Source organism: Armigeres subalbatus, chromosome 3 (assembly GCF_024139115.2).
Source record: "Armigeres subalbatus isolate Guangzhou_Male chromosome 3, GZ_Asu_2, whole genome shotgun sequence".
NCBI classification, from domain to species: domain Eukaryota; kingdom Metazoa; phylum Arthropoda; class Insecta; order Diptera; family Culicidae; genus Armigeres; species Armigeres subalbatus.
In genome coordinates, this window is record NC_085141.1 from 361764199 (window position 1) to 361786076 (window position 21878).

Genomic DNA, 21878 nt, shown 5'->3' on the forward strand with positions numbered 1-21878 from the left:
TTCCTTTCCTTTCAATTAAAAATTCATGCGAATTCACATGGAAAAATATCCTAATGATATATTCAACCATATTTTTTTGGAAATTCATTCGAAGTCCCTGTGAAAAAATCATCCGATTTTCATCCAGAATTCTTTACTAAATTCATCCCAATTTCATTCGGAAGAATCATCAGCTTTCCTGACTAAATTCAATGATATTTTGTTCAGAATATTATCTTTATTTCCATGAGAAAACCATCCCAGTTTTCTTGGAAATTCTTCCCAACTTCCTTGGAAAACTAGTCTGAATTTGCTACCTTCGAATTTCCGTTAAAAATAATTCGATTTTTTTGGAAATCTATACTAATTTTCTTGTGAAATTCATTCTTAACTCTTTGGATAAATTCTCTTTGGAAATTAATTTGAACAACCTTTTGAAGTTGATGTGTATTTCTTTTTGAAATTTATTCACATTAACTATGCAAACTTACTTAAATTGTCTTTGGAAACTTTTTGTGAAAATTGTCTGTTTCCTTGGATTCATTGAAATTTCTATGAAAAACTTTGATAACTCTTGAATAATATTATAACTACAATTGTAATACGAATAACGTGTTATTATATTAATTATATTTAACCAGTCTACAACGCACCATTTCGACACTTTCCCTTCACGGCGTTGTACAGTGACTGTCTCAATCTACCGAGCAGCATAAATTTGATATCACGTAAGTCACGCGCTTCTTCCTTTCCCGGGAAGACGACGACAGAACAAGCAAATTCCTTCGGTCCCACATCTAAGCCCACAGCCCCGGATGGCGGTGTGGCGAGGACAACTTCTCGGCTGTTGGTTGGGGTTCGGAACGGACGGTACGAGACAAGAAACGTGACTAGGCCAGCTAATAGGATGCACACAGTCCAACTTGCATTCCAAAATTTGCGACTTGCGGGCTCTCTCGGTGCCTTCCGGCAGAATTCGTCGCTAGCCAGCTTTGTCCCAGTGGGAAGGCACCAACAAGGAATTATCAACAATCATAAATAATAAATTGAATTATCCTTATTAATGTTCGAACTGGGACGGAACGTGCCTTATTCGGTAAAGCGCCCAAGCCTACAAATGAAACAGCAATGACGAAGCTTTCAATGATTTATTATTGGTATGATGGAAAGATTACTTCAATAAATTTTAGAAACGATTTAAAATGCGTATTACAGCTTGTCTTATTGATAATAATTTATGTTTTATTTGACAATGTTGTTTCTTATGTGTAATATTTGGCTGCACCATTCAAGTCGTAGACTACATTCTAACGATAAACGCTCTAATGTGAATCCCTTAATAACTAGGTTTAATATCAATGTTGTTGGGTTCTTGAATTTTAAAATGTTTCAAAGGTGAATAAATTACTGATATGTTTGTTTCAATAATGATAAATGCATTTAATTTGGCAACGATTTCAACGATGATAATTATTCCGGTTGATATCAGTCCTGGCGATCGAGAAAATTTTCTCCAATTTTCAGATTCGAGAGGAATTTAATTATTCAATTCCAATGGTGCGGGCTGCGATGATTCTTCGTTGATCCTGTAAATAAAGCAATTTGAAGAATGTTCATAAAATTCGCCATCAGATACTCGTTCTACTTGCAACGGTTGAAGCATTAACCTGACCTACCCTTCACATTCAAACAAATGAGATTCAACTATATTACATTTTTGAAAAATACATCGAGAACCAAAGTTTCGCACAATTCTGTCATAATTTTATTTAAAAAAAAGTGGCTCAAAAATTTGTATTATTTTTTACTGCTTGAGGACATTATGCAGTTCTTTGAATGATTTGAGCTTTGAAAGCTGTTTAGAAGGTTTGTTATTTTTCGTTAGGTAACTACATTACGTATTATTTTATTTACGTAGAAATGATGTGATAACATCTGCTAAACAAATTCATCCACCCTCAAGAAGAAAGCCCATTCCTCAAAACTCACCCAGCACGGTCAGCATGGCTCCGGCACGAATCGGTCGGTTGTGCTTGGCGGGTCCCACCTGGCACTGGTAGCTGGCGGCGTCCTCCGCCGATGCGTTGGTGATCCGCAGGTTGAACACTCCGTTGCTGTGGTTTTGGTTCAACGAAAAGCGTGGATAGCCGAGAATATCGTTGCTGAACCCGAGTGCGAATCCATCCTTGGTCCACTGGACCCGCCCGGCAAGCCGCTCGATTTCGCATCGCAGCACCACTTCGTCCCCTTGATGGGCCTCCACGTCGTTCGGTGTGATGCGGAATGCTTGCTGCTGTACTTCAGCCTTGGCCAGGGGGAGGAATGATGGAGCAAGAATGCAGCTGAACACTGTATAAGTAGGGATTCGAAATGCGGAAAATGAGAATACCTAACATTACCCTTTAAAACAACTCTAAAGCTTATTTGAATAAGATTTACATTCAATTAGTACTAATTCGTTATCTGACAAGTGTCTTATAATATTTTAATTCCCCGAAGCATTAGTTTTTGTTTATCCCTAATAAACCATCTTTCTATAAAACTACGATATTATATTTACAATGTTGTGAAAACGTGTACGTTATGTGGAAGATATTGATTTGGAAAATGTATTGGAGGTAACCACTTTCCCTTCGATAGGACTCGAACCCATGACCCTACGAGTCCCATCGAAGGGAAAGTGATTACCTCCAATACATTTTCCGAATCAATATCTTCCACTTAACGTACATATTCACATATGAGTTTTCACAACATTGTAAATTTATGTCCAAGTCGGGTGGTTTAATCCCCGGAAATAGGCAATTAACTTTGATTGAACTACGATATTATAGTAATCTAATGTTGTATTAACCATTAAGCAGCCCAATTACCAGATTTGATTTTTACTTTGTTCATAAGTTGTTGTGCTTAAAAATTTAAATAATTTCAATGTCGCCGCCATCTATTAAAACGAACGAACCCTTACTCTAGCCTTAATAGGTAGTGGTAATTTTCAGTATATGGTTTTTGCTTGACCCGTCTGAATTAATTTTAAGGAAAACAAAGAATGTTCAATTTAAACTTGGCTCAATTTTTCAAACAACTTCATTATTCTTTAATTTTTATTTACACTAATTCACAACTCAATTGATCCGATGGTTGTGGGTATACCAATAGTTGCGGTAGTCCATGTTACGTCAAATCTACGAATTAAACGCAGTAGTCTACATGATCTATCGTTTGCTTGACATTTCAACATACTATTCAAAGAGGAACAGCCACGGAATTCACCAAAAATAGGTAATTATCATTAAAACACATTAATATGTTCCGTCTTTGCACCAATAGTTGCGGTAATGCTCCTATAGTTGCGAGTCCCATAGAAAAACAATAGGATTCGCAACTATAGGAACACAAATTAAAAAATACCGCGACTATTGGAACACTGTATCAATAATTGGTGGTTTAATTTTAGAGCACAATTATCAATATTGTTGCGACGGTTTTCCGACTGCATTTTTTGCTATGTCCAATAGCTTTTGGATACACCCTCAAGGTAAGCGAAACAAAATATGTATCAGATTCAAGAGCTAAAACAGTGAGGAAAAGGGCTTAGTTCCTCCACTATTGGGTCATTTACCCTATTATTTCTTTCTTCAGTAGAGAAAATTTAAAAATTTAACAAATTAGATTGTACATACCATAAATAAACTGTGTTTTTAAGACAATATCGAACACTTCAAAAACCGCAGTTGAATCCAAATAGAAAAACCAATAGATTTTAGTAAGGTTTGCCTTTGTCAAGATGAAATTTTCTGATACCTATCCTTCTTCTTCTTATTATTATTGGCATTACATCCCCACACTGGGGCAGAGCCGCCTCGCAGCTTCCACAGTTAGGTATTAACTGCGAGGATTCTAAGCCAGGTTACCATTTTTTTTGCATTCGTATATCATGAGGCTAGCACGATGATACTTTTATGCCCAGGGAAATCGAGACAATTTCCAATCCGAAAATTGCCTAGACCGGCACCGGGAATCGAACCCAGCCACCCTCAGCATGGTCTTGCTTTGTAGCCACGCGTCTTACCGCACGGCTAAGGAGGGATACCTATCCTATATCCATAATTGAAAATGCCTTCTAGGAGCACACTGGGTATAATGCATTAGTCGCTTTATCCTGGCCAACTAGGAAGCACCGTAGATAATTGATTTCATCTGAAAGTTTTTATTTATTTTCATTATTCTAGTTATTTTTTATCGAACTATTAGTGACACATATGCAATAATGTAACATTTCCATTGAGTGTTGATTTTTCATTCCAATTGCTAATATTGAATTAGGGAACATTCATATATTACGTAACGCTTAGAGGGAGAGGAGTGGTAAAGCGAAGTGTTACGATTCATATAAAAAATTTAGATACTTCATACAACAAGTGTGACTCAGGAGGGAGGGGGTTGCAAATGGTCGATTTTTGCGTTACTTAATTAATTGATCTTCCCTAATGTGTATTGAGCCTCATCTCTCAGACCTCTAGTCGTACTGGTCCTTCGATTACCCAATAAAACATTAATTGCCAGCTCATTCTCATTTTTTGCTATGTAGCATAAACCGCAGTCAACGGCTGCTACACCTTACGAGGATGAGAAGCGATAGTGGTTGCTTTCGCTCATCCAGCAAAATGCTCACATCGCAGATTGTTGCCTTTTAATGGATGAGAACTCATTCCAAACTGAAAAGGACAAGTTCACGTTCAGCAAAAAGTACCAAGCTTCCATTATCGATACGGATTGCAAAAAATGAAGAGAAAAGCAAACAATGTCGATAATTTAAGAATCAATCTTGGGAGAATCCAATTAGGTACAGTGGTATAAATTGATTAGTATTATGATCAGGAACAACAATTTTCAAAACCGATTAAAAATTTACAATTTCCATGAAAATTGAGATATTTATACATAAACGTTGACCATATCCTGCCCAAATAGTGTCAGTTGAAATAACATAGATTGAAAAGAATATAAATAACTTACCTACGAGGGCTGTTAAACGGTTGAAATTCTTTTGCATCATTTTGTGTAGCCTTTAATCAGCGACCAGTATTCTGTGAACGAAATGTATGTAATACGTAAATAAAGCTAAAAGTTGTTTAAATTTTCTTATGTAAATTATGATTCACATCTGAACTTGTTATGAATTAGAAAAAAAATTCAAATGCGGGGTCCTATGCGTCGGAGACTTTACAGCACTGATTTTTTCCTCGAGAATCAATTTTTAATTTCTAAATATTTGGAATAAGTTTGTAGCGCATAATGAAAAATATTTTACGAGATTAATCGCTTGGTTACGGCAAAAATTTGGCGTCAGTATTGGATTTACAAGTGAACGTCGGAGGCAGATACTGTTTTAAATTCTTCGCATAATGACTAATTCGATGGCGTCAGTAACGGTTAGAGTGGCGGCTCTTGGTGGGAGGTTGATGCGAAAATTTGTTCATTAACCTTCCGCGACTCGCTTCAACTTTTAGTACAGAACTCGTATGTTGTAAAAATTCGCATGTTGTAAAAAGTACAACAGTCTGCAAATCCGTTATATTGAAACCAATTAAAATGATATCAACGTGATTTTTTTCGGGAAAATAATAAAGGGGATAAATACATTGAGGACATTGCTTAAGTCCAATGAATCTTATGCTGGTCCTCCAGAAGATCCGGAACCAACGGAACACTGGTGAAAATGATCTTATTTTTTTTCAATAAACGGCGCGATGTATCTTGGACAAGCGCAGGACATTCATTAGAAAAAATATCGAGATTGAATAGTATAAACCAATTGAAAACCACTAGGTTCATCCAAATGCATAACCTATGTTCGGGCAACACTGCCCGGATGCGGATACGCGGCAACCAACGTTTGGCCGATTAGGCATGCTGATAAACGTCAGTTAATAACTGACAGATATGGAAGCGAGTGAAAAGGACATAACAGCTACAGCATAAAAACATAAACAAAGATAAGATTAGTGAGTAAGAAGTGAAACAGAGGAAAATAGAAATTAGAAATCTTTTCAGTAGTAGGAAAGTTTAAGTTGCGTAGAAGTTGATCATAAGATCACAGAAAACATACAGTAAGTAGAATGTTTAATATTACTGGAAATGAAACACATACGAGTAACGATATTATGAACAGCTGATTGAATGGACAGAGGACAGTGCAGTGGTGCTCAACCTATTATGAATCGCCCACCAATCAGTTAGATGACAATTTAACACACAACATAAAACAAGTCGGAAAATCAGAAACATTGAGAAGGACTAGAAGGAAGGAAGTGTATTAGAAGGGACATCAAACTAAAAATTGTGAGTAACAGAAAGTAAAGTATGTAACTAATATTAATAATAAAATTGAATTCACAGTTTGATCATCCTGTGCGAGGATCGATTCCAAAAACGGTTTGTTATTCCAAATCCGACCGTCCGAACAAAATCAAAAATTTTTATATCGGATTACTTCGGAATGGCTTCCTCTCCTTCGAAAAATGAGCAATGTTTGTTCTGCTCAATGTCGGAGTCGATGTCAGAGGATGTGGATTGGGTTCAATGTGGGAAATGCAAGCAGTGGGCACATTTCTCATGCGCTGGTGTAGATCAGGAGGTTGTAGAAACTAATTGGCGCTGTCAAAAGTGTGTTTCCGCTAGTGCTCAGCTGCTGAAGGTTCCAGACACGAGAAGTAAGACGCGAGGTGGCAAGAAGACCGGCCAAAAAGACGATGGAGGGTCCGATCAGGGAGTTGGTTCCGACGCAGATCCGATTGAGAAGCAATTGGAAGAGGAACAACTCGCCAAGGAGAAGGCCTTTGCAAATCAAATGGAGGCGCGGAAGAAGCTACTCGCTAGACAGAAAGCGTGGAAGGAAGAGCAGCTGAGGCAAGAACGAGAGATGCAGGAAATGGAGCTTCAGGTTCAACGCGAAATGGAGGAGCGGCACCTAGAGCATGAGCAAAAGATGCTAGATGCCCAACTCGCCGCAGAAAAGGAGTTCGTCAAGAAGCGGGCGGTAATCAGGAACCAATTCGAGGAAAGCGTCAGGCGGGTCAACGCTTTGAAGGATCAAGACTGTGCTGTTGGCGGGACGAAGGAAGAACAGCCTAAGCGGAAAGTGGAGAAGTGGTTAGACGGTCACATCAAGAGGGCGGCGGAGCAGCACTCGGCCATGGACTTTCGGGAAGCGTATCCGAAAGATACAGACCCGCTAAGCGCGAGAGCAGGCCTCAGCAGAGTCAGTGACAAGCCGAAGCTTGCGAAGAAAGTGCCGATGCTCGTCGAGTGCAGAGACGAATCGGACATAGAAAGCGAAACCAGCGAAGAATCGGGGGACCAGGTGAAGAACAGCCGAAGCCGGTATAGCAAAGTGCGTAGCAGTCAAGGCTCTCACGGGCCGGGGCAAGAAATCGGCCATATTTCAAAGCGGCAGCTAGCGGCTCGGAAAGCGGTGTCCCAACATCTTCCAAAGTTTCGGGGAGAGCCGGATGTTTGGCCACTGTTTATCAGCAGTTTTGAGCACACTACATCCGCGTGTGGGTTCTCAAACCTGGAGAATTTAAAACGTCTGCAGGACTGTCTACAGGGAGACGCACTCGAAGCAGTAAGGAGTCGACTCGTATTGCCGAATTCTGTTCCAGACGTGATTAGTGACCTGCGGAATCTTTTTGGAAGACCAGAGAAGTTGCTTAAAACTTTGCTGACGAAGGTTCGAAATGCTCCCGTGCCAAACGCTCAGCGCTTGGAGTCGTTCATCAGTTTCGGGATTGTGGTGAAGCAGTTATGCGACCACCTTGAAGCGGCGCATCTGGACGATCATCTTAATAACCCGATGCTAGTCCAAGAATTGGTAGACAAATTGCCGCCTAGCTATAAGTTGGATTGGGTTCGGTATAAGCGTGGAAAAGTGGATAGACCGCTAAGGATGTTTACTAATTTCATGAATGAAATAGTTTCCGATGTGTCCGAGGTCACAGAGTTTTCCACTCTGTCGATAAAAGAACACATGCGATATGAAAAAGAAAAACCGAGGAAAGAGTTTGTGCATGTGCATGGCTCTGAGCAAGAGAAAAGCGGTGAGTCTAGTAGCGAAGAAGTCAGCCGCTCTTGCTGGATTTGCAGAAGTTCGGATCACCTGATTCGTACCTGCCTAGAATTCAAACAAATGAATGTTGCTGAACGGCTAAGGGCAGTCAGGAGGAAGCAAATTTGTGAAGTCTGCTTGACTAAACATGGAAATAGACGATGTTTTCGATGAGCCAAAGTATGGTACATAGGTGTAATGGAAATCACCATTCACTCTTGCATTGAGTGGAAGAGGCGGTCCAGCTGCAAAAGGCCAAGTCAGATTATTCGGTTATATTTAGAACGATGCCCGTCACACTCTACGTTGGCAAGCGACAATTCGACACAATTGCATTCTTGGATGAAGGGTCTTCTGCTACACTAGTGGACGAGACGGTAGCCGCTCGTCTGAAAGCCGAAGGAACTCCTAAGCCACTGATTGTTACATGAACAGGTAACATCATCAGTCGCTTTGAGAGCGGATCTCGGGATGTAGAGATGATGATTTCGGCGAAGGGATCTAAGGAAAGGTTTTCGCTATCCAACACACGAACGGTGTCTGAGTTGCAGCTGCTCGAACAGAATGTTCGGTACACGGATGTAGTGAAGCGGTATACGCATCTTACTGGGGTACCGGTAAAGGACCATTCGCCCGGGTTGCCAACCATCCTCGTCGGTTTAGATAATCTACACTTGTTTGCGCCGCTGGAATCACGGGTGGGCAGATCAAATGAACCGATCGCTGTGCGTTCAAAGTTGGGCTGGACAATATACGGTTACGGAGAAAAAAGGTCGGGTGTGCAGACTCGCCTCAACCTTAACTCTGTTAAGCTAGTCGGACAGACCGAGTCCCAGTACATGACGCTAAGAAAGCCTAATTCGTCAAACCGTCAAGCATGGGTACACACCAACACCGGAAAGAACAAACAAACGACAGCGAAGCAGACCATTATGGAGGTAGGAGATAGTAACCCTGAGCCGGAAGTGGCCTTCGGTCAGAGTTACGGGCCGGGGAATGTTCGGGCAACACTGCCTGGACGCAGATACGCCGCAACCAACGTTTGGCCGATTAGGCATGCTGATAAACGTCAGTTAATAACTGACAGATATGGAAGCGATTGAAAAGGACATAACAGCTACAGCATAAAAACATAAACAAAGATAAGATTAGTGAGTAAGAAGTGAAACAGAGGAAAATAGAAATTAGAAATCTTTTCAGTAGTAGGAAAGTTTAAGTTGCGTAGAAGTTGATCATAAGATCACAGAAAACATACAGTAAGTAGAATGTTTAATATTACTGGAAATGAAACACATACGAGTAACGATATTATGAACAGCTGATTGAATGGACAGAGGACAGTGCAGTGGTGCTCAACCTATTATGAATCGCCCACCAATCAGTTAGATGACAATTTAACACACAACATAAAACAAGTCGGAAAATCAGAAACATTGAGAAGGACTAGAAGGAAGGAAGGGACATCAAACTAAAAATTGTGAGTAACAGAAAGTAAAGTATGTAACTAATATTAATAATAAAATTGAATTCACAGTTTGATCATCCTGTGCGAGGATCGATTCCAAAAACGGTTTGTTATTCCAAATCCGACCGTCCGAACAACCTATGATTAGTCTTGTGTCTCCATTGCCCAATTTTTGAGTAAATTACATTTACTAGGTGTAAACTGTGATATACTGCGAACTGAAATATTTTCTTTTTGGACATCAAATATATAATTTCGACATGGAAAATGAATATATTTTGGACAGAGTCATTTTCTCCTTATTTAAAAATGGCCACCTACAGATCTCAATGGTATGACTTACCTACACGTATCCACATTCATTTAAATGCATTTATTTGCTTAACTGACATAGATTAAACCAGATATTAACATTGTTTCGCAATCTTATCGATATCATTGAAAACAGCCTGAAAGTTGGCAATTAATGGTTCATCCATGTACTGTACATGGGGTGACCAATAAATGTCTGATGCATAAACACATAACTTCATTTTGGTCACTCCTTTTTCATTCGTCTCAAGTTCATGTTAAGCGATTGGAATATGTTAGTACCTCAATTACAACCAAACTTTGGCCGCAGGACCTCAAGATTGCCGTTTGAACCGATTTAAACGTGTTTCAGGTGCATGTTACGAAGAGTCCTATAATGCATGTTCTCCTGCATACTGGCGTCCAGCAGGCACTTTGGTAGAAAGCTTTACATTTTAGATAATTTTAACGATAAATAATAGTTGATTTGTGAATTCTCATCAGGAGCCGCTAGAGTTGAGGTAAAAGTATGCAATGATCATACTTTCGATAAAAAAAAATCCTACACATTATCTAAAATTGATCGAAGAAGCTCAGGCTTGTCCAAAATATGTACATGTCCAAAATATATCATTTATCCTATCCCATTCGACCCTATGAGTCAAAAAAGAAAATTAAATGGAGTTCCGCTTGACGGTGCTAGACTATATGAAATCACCAGTTGTGTTGGATGTTTTGGGATCTATGAAATTTAGGAAGTTGCCGCTTTGTACAAAGTTGTTCGGGAGTTTGAAACCAATATGGTAAGAAACTGTTTAGATCAGAATTCATCCGCAAGGCGGCGCTAATGTAGATTAGAGATTAGTTTGGTTTGATATCTATATAGACACTTAATATATTTGTTACATTTGGCTTGAATATTTTCAATGCGAGTTTTAAAAGTTAATTTTTGATCTAGCAGAAATCCTCAATATTTTGCAATATAATATGTCTGAAAGAAGGTTTCATATAAGAAGCTTACTCGCGATGGCCTGGTAACGAACAAAGCTACAGGGCCTGATGGGGTTCCGAACAGCGCTCTCAAGTCAGCAATCATAGTGAACCCGAACATGATCAGGCTAGATGTGCAGAGATCCCTTGATAAGTGTAGATTCTCCGACAGATGGAAAAGGCAGAAATTGATATTGTTGCCGACGGCCGGGTAACCTATCGGCGCATATAGACCAATCTGTCTTATAGACACGACGGGCAGGTTGCTAGAGAAGATCATTTTCAACAAGCTGACTCCGTACGGCCTGTCAAGCAATCAGTTCGGTTTTCGTAAGGGTAAGTCCACGTTGGACGCTATTAACTCGGTGGTAAAAACCGCCGAGATAGTGATCCAACAGAAAAGGCGAGGTATTCGATACTGTGCGTTATTGACACTTGATGTGAAGAACGCATTGAACAGCGCAAGTTGGGATGCTATCGCGCTCTCGTTACACCGGCTTACCCTGCCGGTGGGCCTGTACCGGATTTTGGAAAGCTATTTCCAGAACCGTGTACTATTATACAAGACCGATGCCGGTCAGAGAAGCGTTCATATTACCGCAGGAGTTCCACAAAGTTCAATACTGGGCCCGATTTTATGGAACCTTATGTATGACGGGGTTCTGAAGCTGAAGTTCCCTCCTGGTGTGCCAAGCTGACCTTCGCCAGCCAAGTCGACTATGCGTGCAAGAAGGCTTCGACTGCTGTTGCGGCATTATCGAGTATGATGTCCAACAGTTCCAAGGTGTGTGCCGGTGGACCCACCGGCTGGTACCTAACATATCGAGCTGGGTGGGGAGACCCCATGGGGAAGTTCACTTCCATCTGACACAATTTCTATCAGGCCAGGCCTCCACAGTTTTGGGCACGCGGAGAGCCCCGTCTGCCCAGGTGTTGGTGAAACTGCAGAGCACATACTGTACACACATACCGACGTCGAAAGAAGAGCTATGCTAGAAGTTTGCAGTCGGAACACAAACCCGGATACCCTTATCCAGATGATGTGCCAAGAAGTGGAACTCAGTTTCGACTGCAACCACTCAGATTGCCTGCAGCTTGCAGAGAGTAGCCGAGTAGCAGTCGACAAGCATGACTAACTTGATTGATTAGTAAGAGCGAAAACAGGCTGAGCGCGGGGAAGTGAATGAGAGGTTTGCACATATCGAGGTAAGAGTGTCACAGCGGGTGGCAACCGCAGTCGCCACCACGAGGCAAGGCAGAAGAGTGAGCGCATAGGTGCTAGTATGAACTGCACATGCCGAGGTAGAAGGGTCGTGGCGTAGAACTGTTGGTACCATCGCTATCGACACCTTGAGGCATGTCAGAAAAAAGTAGAGTGAGCATCCAAGTCAGCCTCACGTGGCATGTTAAGAACGAGCACTTATTCAGCCTCACATGGCATGTCAGAAGTGAGAACCTAAGTAAGTCCCACATGGTGTGTCAGAAGGAGTCTCAAATTGATGTGCTAGATCGTGAATCAGGTGGCAGGATGAGCATCCAAGTAAAACTCATATGGTGCGTAAGGTGAGTGTCAGGGTGTATCAGAGCGTATGTTAGGAAGAGCACCAAGTAAGTTTAATACGGGATGAGTGCCTGTGTGAGCGTGAATAAGCGTGTACATTAAGTACTGCCTATCCCCCAGAAGTAATGCTGGGAGGCAGCTCCTGTGGAAACCAGGGTATTAGCAGAGAGGGTAACTCAAGTAACCTTCCGCTACTTGGGTGGGTTTAGTGGATCGGCCTTCTGTCAACCCCACTCCCTGAGTGATAATTTCAGGTATCTGCAGATTTGCCTTCATCCCTCTATAAAACAAAATATGTAGTTCACGGCTTATGTGGGAAAATTATAAGCTGAGTTTTGGAAGCATTCGGAGAAATTTTCCATTTTTGCAAGTAAGTAACATAGCATTGCATAGCATAGAATATGTGATTGTACAAATAGTGAGTGGCTATACAATACTCAATTGAGCAATCTACTGTATATTGTCGCAAATCAGTACTTAGGATTAGTACCTTTTCCTATACAGTAGCAGTTGTATACCTGGCCACGTCCTTACAATTACGGAAGGAAGGGAAGGAATGTTAGTTCAACATCTACTAGTGAAGATGCAGGGAACCCATACTACCTTCATAGATGTCTCGGAAAGGAAAAGTATTGTTAGTTGGTAAGGTGAATAATAGGGAGCTCTATTCGACAATATAGAGAGTTTGTCAGTAACAGTATATGCTGAAAAATTATTAAAATATATTCATCAATTTACTTACGAACCGTCCAAAGGAGGACAAATTAACTCGGATCTTACAAATGTTTTGCATCATATGCAAAACACGTTCAACCGCACACTTATCCACCGAACATTAAAAACAGAACCAGAAACTCGGATTTTACTAATGCTCTAAATCCTACCTGAAACACGTCCGATCACGCACAAATTGTTTACTCACTCGGCCGAGCGAACTATCTGCTACTGAGCAGAAACACGACAAAACAGGCACTGACGGACGCGCAATGCAGAACACAATATTTCTGCCAATGCAATCGCGCGATCGTTCTGATGTCCGAAACAATAGTCAACACGCACTGAACTCATTTTCCATTTTTGCAAGTAAGTGGAGAAAATATCCAAACTTTTATGCAATCTATTACAAATGACGTGAAAGGCCCGTGTCATCTGTAAACAACAATTTTTGACACCCTGGCAGGGATTGAATCCTAAAGAGAAAGAACAAGTCTCTCACTTATCATCTCTGTATACATATACGATATGTAGCATACCGCGAGAGACTTTTTTCGCAAGCTGTCATGATAGAGTACTGATTCGGGAGGCTATATCCCATGATGAATTTCTTTTAGAAAGCTCCAAATGCGGGGAGCACTGACTCTGATGATTCATTTCAACTTGTTCTACACAGCTGTGCAGTAACCAACACGAAAAGAGCGAAAACAAAGCGAGAATCACCATTTTTCTGTAGGGGCTGCCTATCAGATTCTGTTTTTTCGCTCAAGTTTGATAAATTTGTTATCATGGCTTGGTATGATTCGGAACAGTTTTTGCCTCTCTTTTATCGTTGTTCGTTATCTATTGAGAGCGATTTCTGCAAACCCTGCACCCTGGTGACAAATCAGTCAGAAATAAAAATGATATACAATATGGGCCCAAGAACGCTGTCTTGCGGAACACCAGCTCTTAGAGGTAATCTATAAGATTTCGAACTCTGATAGTTTACCGGCAGTGAGCGATCTGATAAATAATTTTGGATCAGTTTTTTAATGTAAAGAGGAGAATTAAAATTCATCAATTTTACAATCAAACCTTCATGTCAAACACTGTCAAAAGCTTTCTCTATATCAAGAAGAGCAACTCCAGTCGAATATCCTTCAGATTTGTTGAGTTCGTAACTCATAACTAATAACTAATGAGTGGTTTAATGCCCATGGCGAAAACAAATTGCTCATCCGCAAAAATAGAATTGTCATTAATATGAACCATCATTCTATTTAAAATAATCTTTTCAAACAGTATGCTAATTGAAGAAAACAAACTGATTGGGCGATAGCTAGAAGCCTCGACTGGATTTTCGTCCGGCTTCAAAACTGGAACAACTTTTGCGTTTTTCCATTTATCTGCGAAGTATACCAATTGAAAACATTTGAACCGTTTGTTTGAGAAACTGCATATGTAACATTTTAGGCCAAAATGAGATTTTTATATATTCTGAATCCTCGTCCAAAAATACGTATTCTGGCAAAAACGAAACACGAAAAAAAAATTTTTGTTCAGGAATGTATGATTTTTTTTCGTTTGTTTGAGAAACTACATATATCCACGCACTTTGAAGAGCAATTGTGGAGTACTGCTTACAGTTTTAGCACCAAAAGTGCCCCAGGGTGTTGAGTTTTGCCAAAAACTATTGATCTGTATCGAAGAAATCAAAAGATTCGGTGCCAATTTGTTCAAAAACAGTTTTTTGTTGTTTTCTCGAAATTGTGTAAAATGGACTTATGCAGTTTCTCAAACAAATCTCGCGTGATTTTTAAAAACGTCGTAAGTCCAAATGAGAGACTCTCTTTCATTACGCTCTCTTTTGCTAATATCTAGGCTAGTTTAAAATTTGTTGAAATATTTTCACCTCAGCACAATAGACAAAGCTATTTTCTTCATATCGGTGCTGGAAAATCCAATGTAACTGTTAGTATGGCTTTGTAATAATCGAAAGAGAAAGTAAACAAAGAGTGCCTCTCTTTTGGACTTACGACGTTTTCAAAAATCACGCGAGAAATGATTCATTTGTTAGATAAATTAACCAAAAAGGATAAAGAGCTCTCAGGAAGTTTTTTGATAAGTATTATCAATTTCCCACCTTATCGGCCGCGACGATTTGAAATCGTCGCAAAACAAATTGACGCCAAAATCGTCGCCGGCAGAAATGGCCATAAGATCTGTCAAATCAACTGAGAACAAAATTTTATATACTCAATAATCACATTATTTCCCAAAATTGAGCCCTGTTTTTAATGCAGATTGACATTATTTTCTAATAAAACTAACATAATTTTAGAATAAAGATGTTGGCGACGATTTTGATAGTGCCTAAAAAATGGTCGGCGCGTTTTGTTACCAAGGAAACAGACAATATGTTGAAAATACCATCACTTTCATGTTTTTCAATTTTCTAATAATAGATCTCACTTCATCCAAATAAGTTCCCAACGAAGGGTCAAAAACATTCTTTTGATTGAGAATGTCTTCGAAGCTCCGTGTAACCTGATCTGCCGCTAACCACAAGTCGAGCACATCTGTAAATGGCATCCATATACAGATGTGCTTAACTTGTGGTTAGCGGCAGTGATCCTCAATTTGACTAGTGAGACCTAGACCAAAATTATTATTATTTTTATTTATTCAGACTAAGGCCGAAGTGGCCTGTGCGGTATATAAGAGTCTTCTCCATTCGGCTCGGTCCATGGCTACACGTCGCCAGCCACGCAATCTACGGAGGGTCCGCAAGTCATCTTCCACCTGATCGATCCACCTTGCCCGCTGCGCACCTCGCCTTCTTGTGCCCGTCGGATCGTTGTCGAGAACCATTTTCACCGGGTTATTGTCCGACATTCTGGCTACGTGCCCGGCCCACCGCAGTCGTCCAATTTTCGCGGTGTGAACGATGGATGGTTCTCCCAACAGCTGATGCAACTCGTGGTTCATTCGCCTCCTCCACGTACCGTCCGCCATCTGCACCACACCATAGATGGTACGCAGCACTTTCCTTTCGAAAACTCCAAGTGCGCGTTGGTCCTCCACGAGCATCGTCCAGGTCTCGTGTCCGTAGAGGACTACCGGTCTAATGAGCATTTTGTAGATTGTCAGTTTGGTACGGCGGCGAACTCTATTCGATCGGAGCGTCTTGCGGAGTCCAAAGTATGTACGATTTCCAGCCACTATACGTCTCCGAATTTCCCTGCTGGTATCATTTTCGGCAGTCACCAATGAGCCCAAGTACACAAATTCTTCTACCACCTCGATTTCGTCACCACCGATGCCAACTCGCGGTGAGTGGCTCACATTATCTTCTCTTGAACCTCTTCCTATCATGTACTTCGTCTTCGACGTGTTGATGACTAGTCCGATCCGCTTGGCTTCCCTCTTCAGTCTGATGTAGGCCTCCTCCATCTTCTCAAAGTTACGTGCCATAATATCTATGTCGTCGGTGAAGCCAAATAGCTGGACGGACTTATTGAAAATTGTACCACTCGTGTTAATCCCTGCTCTTCGTATTACCCCTTCCAAAGCGATGTTGAATAGCAGACACGAAAGACCATCACTTTGCCGTAACCCTCTGCGGGTTTCGAAGGGACTCGAGAATGCCACTGAAACTCGAACTACGCACATCACCCGATCCATCGTCGCTTTGATCAACCGTATCAGTTTATCCGGAAATCCGTTTTCGTGCATTAGTTGCCATAGCTGGTCCCGATCGATTGTATCATATGCGGCTTTGAAGTCGATGAATAGATGATGTGTGGGCACGTATTCGCGGCATTTCTGCAGTACTTGGCGAATGGCGATCACCTGGTCCGTGGTGGAGCGTTCGCCCATAAAACCCGCCTGGTACTGCCCCACGAACTCCCTTGCAATTGGTGCTAGTCGACGGCATAAAATTTGGAATAGTACTTTGTAGGCGACGTTCAGCAATGTGATTGCGCGGTAGTTGCTACAATCCAGCTTATCGCCCTTTTTGTAGATGAGACACACGACACCTTCCATCCACTCCTGCGGCAATACTTCTTCCTCCCAAATCTTGGTAATGACCCAGTGCAGCGCTCTAGCCAGTGCCTCACCACCGTGTTTAAATAGCTCTCCTGGTAGTTGGTCAACCCCAGGGGCTTTGTTGTTCTTCAGCCGGCCAATCTCCTCCTGGATTTCCTGGAGATCCGGGGCCGGTAGAATTATGTCCTGCGCACTTTCCCCCAGGTCCATCACCATACCGCCATCTTCGTCTGCCACATCGCCATTCAGGTGTTCTTCGTAGTGCTGCCGCCACCTTTGTATCACCTCACGCTCGTTCGTAAGAAGGTTCCCGTTTATGTCCTTACACATATCAGGCTGTGGCACATGGCCCTTACGTGAACGGTTCAACTTCTCATAGAACTTTCGTGTGTTATTAGTACGGTACAGTTGCTCCGTCTCTTCACGGTCTCGATCTTCCTGCTGACGCTTTTTCCTCCGGAAAATCGAGTTTTGTCTGTTCCGCGCCTGTTTATATCGTGCCTCGTTCGCCCTCGTGCGGTGTTGCAGCAATCTCGCCCATGCTGCATTCTTCTCTTCTACTAACTGCTCACATTCGCCGTCATACCAGTCGTTTCTCTGATCCGGGGGCCAAGTGCAGCGGTTGCGGTGCTACCAATGGCGGATCGAATATCTCTCCAGCCATCTTCAAGAGACGCTGCGCCTAGGTGCTCTTCCGTAGGGAGTGCCACTTCCAGCTGCTGCGGGTATTCTTGGGCTAGTCTACCGTCTTGTAGCCGCTCAAAATTAAGCCGCGGCGTCCGACTTCGACGCGTGTTGTACACCGTCGAGAGTTTTGAGCACAGGCATACTGCAACGAGGTAGTGGTCGGATTCAATATTCGCACTGCGGTAAGTGCGGACGTTCGTGATGTCGGAGAAGAATTTACCGTCGATTAGAACGTGGTCGATTTGGTTTTCCGTTTCTTGGTTAGGTGATCTCCATGTGGCCTCGTGGATATTTTTGCGATGAAAGATGGTGCTTCGGACTACCATTCCGCGGGAGGCTGCAAAGTTTATGCATCGTTGGCCGTTGTCATACGATACGGTGTGCAGACTATCCGGTCAGATGACCGGTCTATACATTTCCTCCCTTCCTACCTGCGCGTTCATGTCACCGATGACGATTTTGACGTCCCGCAGTGGGCATCCATCGTATGTCTGTTCCAGCTGTGCGTACAACGCTTCTTTCTCGTCGTCGGGTCTCCCTTCGTGTGGGCAGTGCACGTTGATGATGCTATAGTTGAAGAAACGGCCTTTAATCCAGACCAAAATTATGGACACTCTCAAACTGCTGAGCAAGTTTTTGAGCCTTTTTGCCATTTGTTAATAAAATTCCCTCTTTAAATGCTGGAATTGGTTTTTAATGTTTTTAAGAATTTTCTTTAATTTCCATAAGGGTTTTGAACTGGGATCCAACTTTGAGACATTATTCTCAAAGTTGGTATTTCTCAGAATAGCGAAACATTTTCTAACTTCATTATGCAAATCTCGCCAAATAACTTTCAACGCGGGATCCCGAATTCTTTGGACTTGCCTTTGCCTAACATTTTTAAGACGGTTTAGTAGCTGAAGATCGTCTCCAACAATAATGGAGTTGAATTTAATTTCACATTTAGGAATTACAATGCCTCTGGCTTGTTAAATTTGTCAAAGATACGAGAACATTATCAATAACTCTTTTGGTATCGAACATCAAAATTCCTATCAATATACGTTTTATATAAATCCCAATCAGCTCTATGATAATTAACAGCAGAGTTTATTGGATTATACATGAAAACTGTTTAGTTAATAATTCATCCGCTACTGTATATGAGAGTTCATTTTGGTTCGATATCTCGGGGTCTGTAAGATTTGGAAATTGAAATACAGTGTGTTTAGAAAGGTGGGCTTAATAGTCATATGGCTACCGTTTCTGCCTCATGTGCAGGAGCTCGTGGGCTCAATATCAGGGCTGTTTCATTCTCCTACTTTGTATCGTTCTCTATATTTCTCATGTTCTAGCACCGTTTCCATTTCTATCCTGTACCTTCAACTTGACTTTTCACATCGAGGTATAGTACATCGAGTAAGGCAAAATTCATTGTATGTAACTCATTGAGAGTATGAACTGTGTATTAACTTAAAGATTAGCGTTAGAAATGGTTTAGCGCTGCTCTAGGACGAGCATTACGAAATGACCTTTCTTACGAACCTTCCGAATTATCCGGAAGGCCGTATGGCGGCCACTTGTGGTCATAGCTGAGTAAGAGTTGTCCCCAGTAACACTTTAGTTTTATGCCGGATTTATGAAAGTCATAAAAAGTAAATTATGGCTTTGAAGACCGTTATAAACCAAACATGTATGAATTAATACACAAAAGAGACTGTGGAAATCATACTCGGATCTGGCGACGAGTCAGCAACGAGAAAATTTTACTACGGTAGAATCATTGGACTGATCCCCACCAAAGAAAACATCCCGCAGAGAAACTTCTGATACTTCTTCGGAATAAATTGTAATATTATATCCAATGTTTTCGGCTCCGTAGAGTTTTTTGTTAAACAATTGAGACAAATCAATAAAGGAAATGGTAAAGAAAAATAACCGACAAGCTGAACGAACGAAGGCCGCTAATCATCGAAAAGCTTCAATGGAAAGGCTGCGGAATGGGATAGCAGACTAAACACCACAAGAGAATACTTCCTCCAGGAGGCTTTAGTGAAGTTAGGGGCTGTCCATGTAGGGGCACACAAAGTACGTCACGCTCTTAGGGGGGAGGGGGTTCCGAGCAGCGTGACGACTCATACAAACAATTTAGAGGCAGGGTTGGCCATTTCTCACACTTCGTCTTGAAATGTGCAGAGTTTGTGCAAGTAAAGAGAAGTGTATTGTTTCACACTCGAGAGCGTTTATACGTGCGTGTGATTGAAGCCTAGAGAAACATGATCGATAAAGAGTGAGAATATTTTCGAACGTGTGTGGTTTGCTGTTGAGTATAGAAAAGGTCTATGTTTAGGCGTTTACAACAACTTATTTATTGTCAGATTTTCTGGATATGATACACTGCGCGACGTTTGTAATGTTCCCAAATGGGTACTTGCACAAAACTTCACGCGGCGAATGACTGTCGAAAGGTACGGCCGCGCCAAACGATACACCGCAATGCTATTCACCCATAAGAATCAAGTAAACGGGGTGCAGAAAGCGCGGCGGTACCTTTCATGAAGAGTTCGGCGCGTGCAATTTTGAGAGAATCAGGCAATATATGGAAGATTTAGAACACAGCCTAAATGTATGCATTTTGGTAAACAGCTAATTGGCATTTTCCTGTACTCTTTACACTTGTGAGCTTGTGTAATGACGAGTGTGTATGACGCACGCTCTGTCATACAAAGAGAAAGTGTATTTCTGCACAATACACTCGGATAACAGATCGAGAAAGAGAAGTTTTTACACCTTCACTTGAATACTCCTCAGAGCAAACCAACCCTGTTAGAGGTTTAATACAAAAAGTGTGACGAAGGGGGGGGGGGTCGAAAATCGCCAATTTTTGCGTGACGTACTTTAAGGATCTTCCCATAGCACGAGGACAGGTTTTGGTCAGTTTTAGATACCCCGTCCCCGAGCGTGGACATTTGCTCATATAAATTTTCAAAAATTTGTATGCACCGTAGACAACCAACATACTCCCCCTCCCCCTTAAACTGGCCACGTGATACATGGACAGCCCCTTAGAACAAAGAGTATGCAATTAAATGTCGTCCATACTACATTTAGAATAGTAGCCGTTAAGTTGCGAAGGCCGACGGAGGTCTATCGTAGCTTAGTTGGTTGAAAGCACCCGTCTAGCATACTGAGGGATGTGGGTTCGAGTCCCATCGAAGGAAAGTGGTTACCTCCATACATTTTTCAAATCAGAATCTTCCACATAATGTACATATTCACATCTGCGATTTCCATAACATTGTAAAATAATGTCCAAGTCGGGTGGTCTTATACCCGGAACATAGGCATGATTGGACATTTAGAATTACTCGAGGGAATATCAACAGTGAATATAATTTCGAACAGTGGTCGGGAGTGCTGAAAGGCGTCCGTGATTTTATTTTATCTCAAAGCATGAACCCCCTTCTATATTATATTCTGATTTAAGTGTTAGTAAGCATGTCCAATATTTCCAACTTTACCATAAACTCATCAGCACGTGGATCATCTAATACTCGCGAAGAAAATTTCTCTTCCATTTCCAAGTATCATTTGATACAGTCAAAAACAATGATAATAAAAGAACACGCGAAAGATTTTGTCTGTGAATCTGTCCGATGAATTGTAAAGGTACGATTAGATTCAAGAAAATGATATAATGCATTTCTTTGAATTCTTCACAAAACTGAAAGATGTTTTCACATCTGAAACATTACGATGCGAAAACAATACACAGCTTGAGGAAAAATAAGGAAACTTACCTTGAACATACTACAAGCACTCGGTAGTTCGTATTTCCGCACACTCAATACAGAGAATTATTCACTCTGTTGTCAAAAACACATAAAACACTACAATTTCTCAATTAAATGAAAACATATCCTTTGAATGTTCCGATTAAAAGATATGACACAAATGTAAACATATGAAAACAAACTCTCTCCAGTCTATTTGCAACGCATGCGCCATCATCAGAGCGCGAGTTTCCCGCCGATACGAACGAAGCAAGGATTCAAAGCAAAAACACG

General features: G+C 41.4%; 2 protein-coding genes across 2 annotated transcripts; one reads left to right on the plus strand and one right to left on the minus strand.

Annotated features, from left to right (window-relative positions):
* Positions 1-538: 538 nt before the first annotated feature.
* On the minus strand, positions 539-21751 carry LOC134226262 (irregular chiasm C-roughest protein-like). The gene is made up of 4 exons (XM_062706921.1): positions 21612-21751; positions 4999-5069; positions 1969-2328; positions 539-1565 (listed from the first exon to the last, which is right to left on the minus strand). Exons 2-4 carry the CDS (start codon positions 5036-5038, stop codon positions 1525-1527), a joined length of 441 nt encoding a protein of 146 aa, XP_062562905.1. The 5' UTR covers positions 5039-5069; positions 21612-21751; the 3' UTR covers positions 539-1524.
* Positions 5984-9192, plus strand: LOC134222861 (uncharacterized). Its single transcript, XM_062702007.1, has 4 exons — positions 5984-6092; positions 6155-6324; positions 6382-8081; positions 8525-9192. The coding sequence occupies exons 3-4, from the start codon at positions 6482-6484 to the stop codon at positions 9190-9192; spliced, it is 2268 nt and encodes a 755-aa protein (XP_062557991.1). The 5' UTR covers positions 5984-6092; positions 6155-6324; positions 6382-6481.
* Positions 21752-21878: the final 127 nt, after the last annotated feature.

What these genes read in the sequence shown, in the direction of transcription:
- LOC134226262 (XM_062706921.1), bottom strand. Translation starts at nt 5,038, where the DNA reads ATGATGCAAAAGAATTTCAACCGTTTAACAGCCCTCGTAG. An exon ending in CCGTTTAACAGCCCTCGTAG is followed by an intron (nt 2,329 to 4,998) that starts GTAAGTTATTTA and finishes CTACTTATACAG; the next exon opens with TGTTCAGCTGCATTCTTGCT. An exon ending in AGCCATGCTGACCGTGCTGG is followed by an intron (nt 1,566 to 1,968) that starts GTGAGTTTTGAG and finishes CTTTATTTACAG; the next exon opens with GATCAACGAAGAATCATCGC.
- LOC134222861 (XM_062702007.1), top strand. Translation starts at nt 6,482, where the DNA reads ATGGCTTCCTCTCCTTCGAAAAATGAGCAATGTTTGTTCTGCTCAATG. An exon ending in CTCTGAGCAAGAGAAAAGCG is followed by an intron (nt 8,082 to 8,524) that starts GTGAGTCTAGTA and finishes TTACATGAACAG; the next exon opens with GTAACATCATCAGTCGCTTT.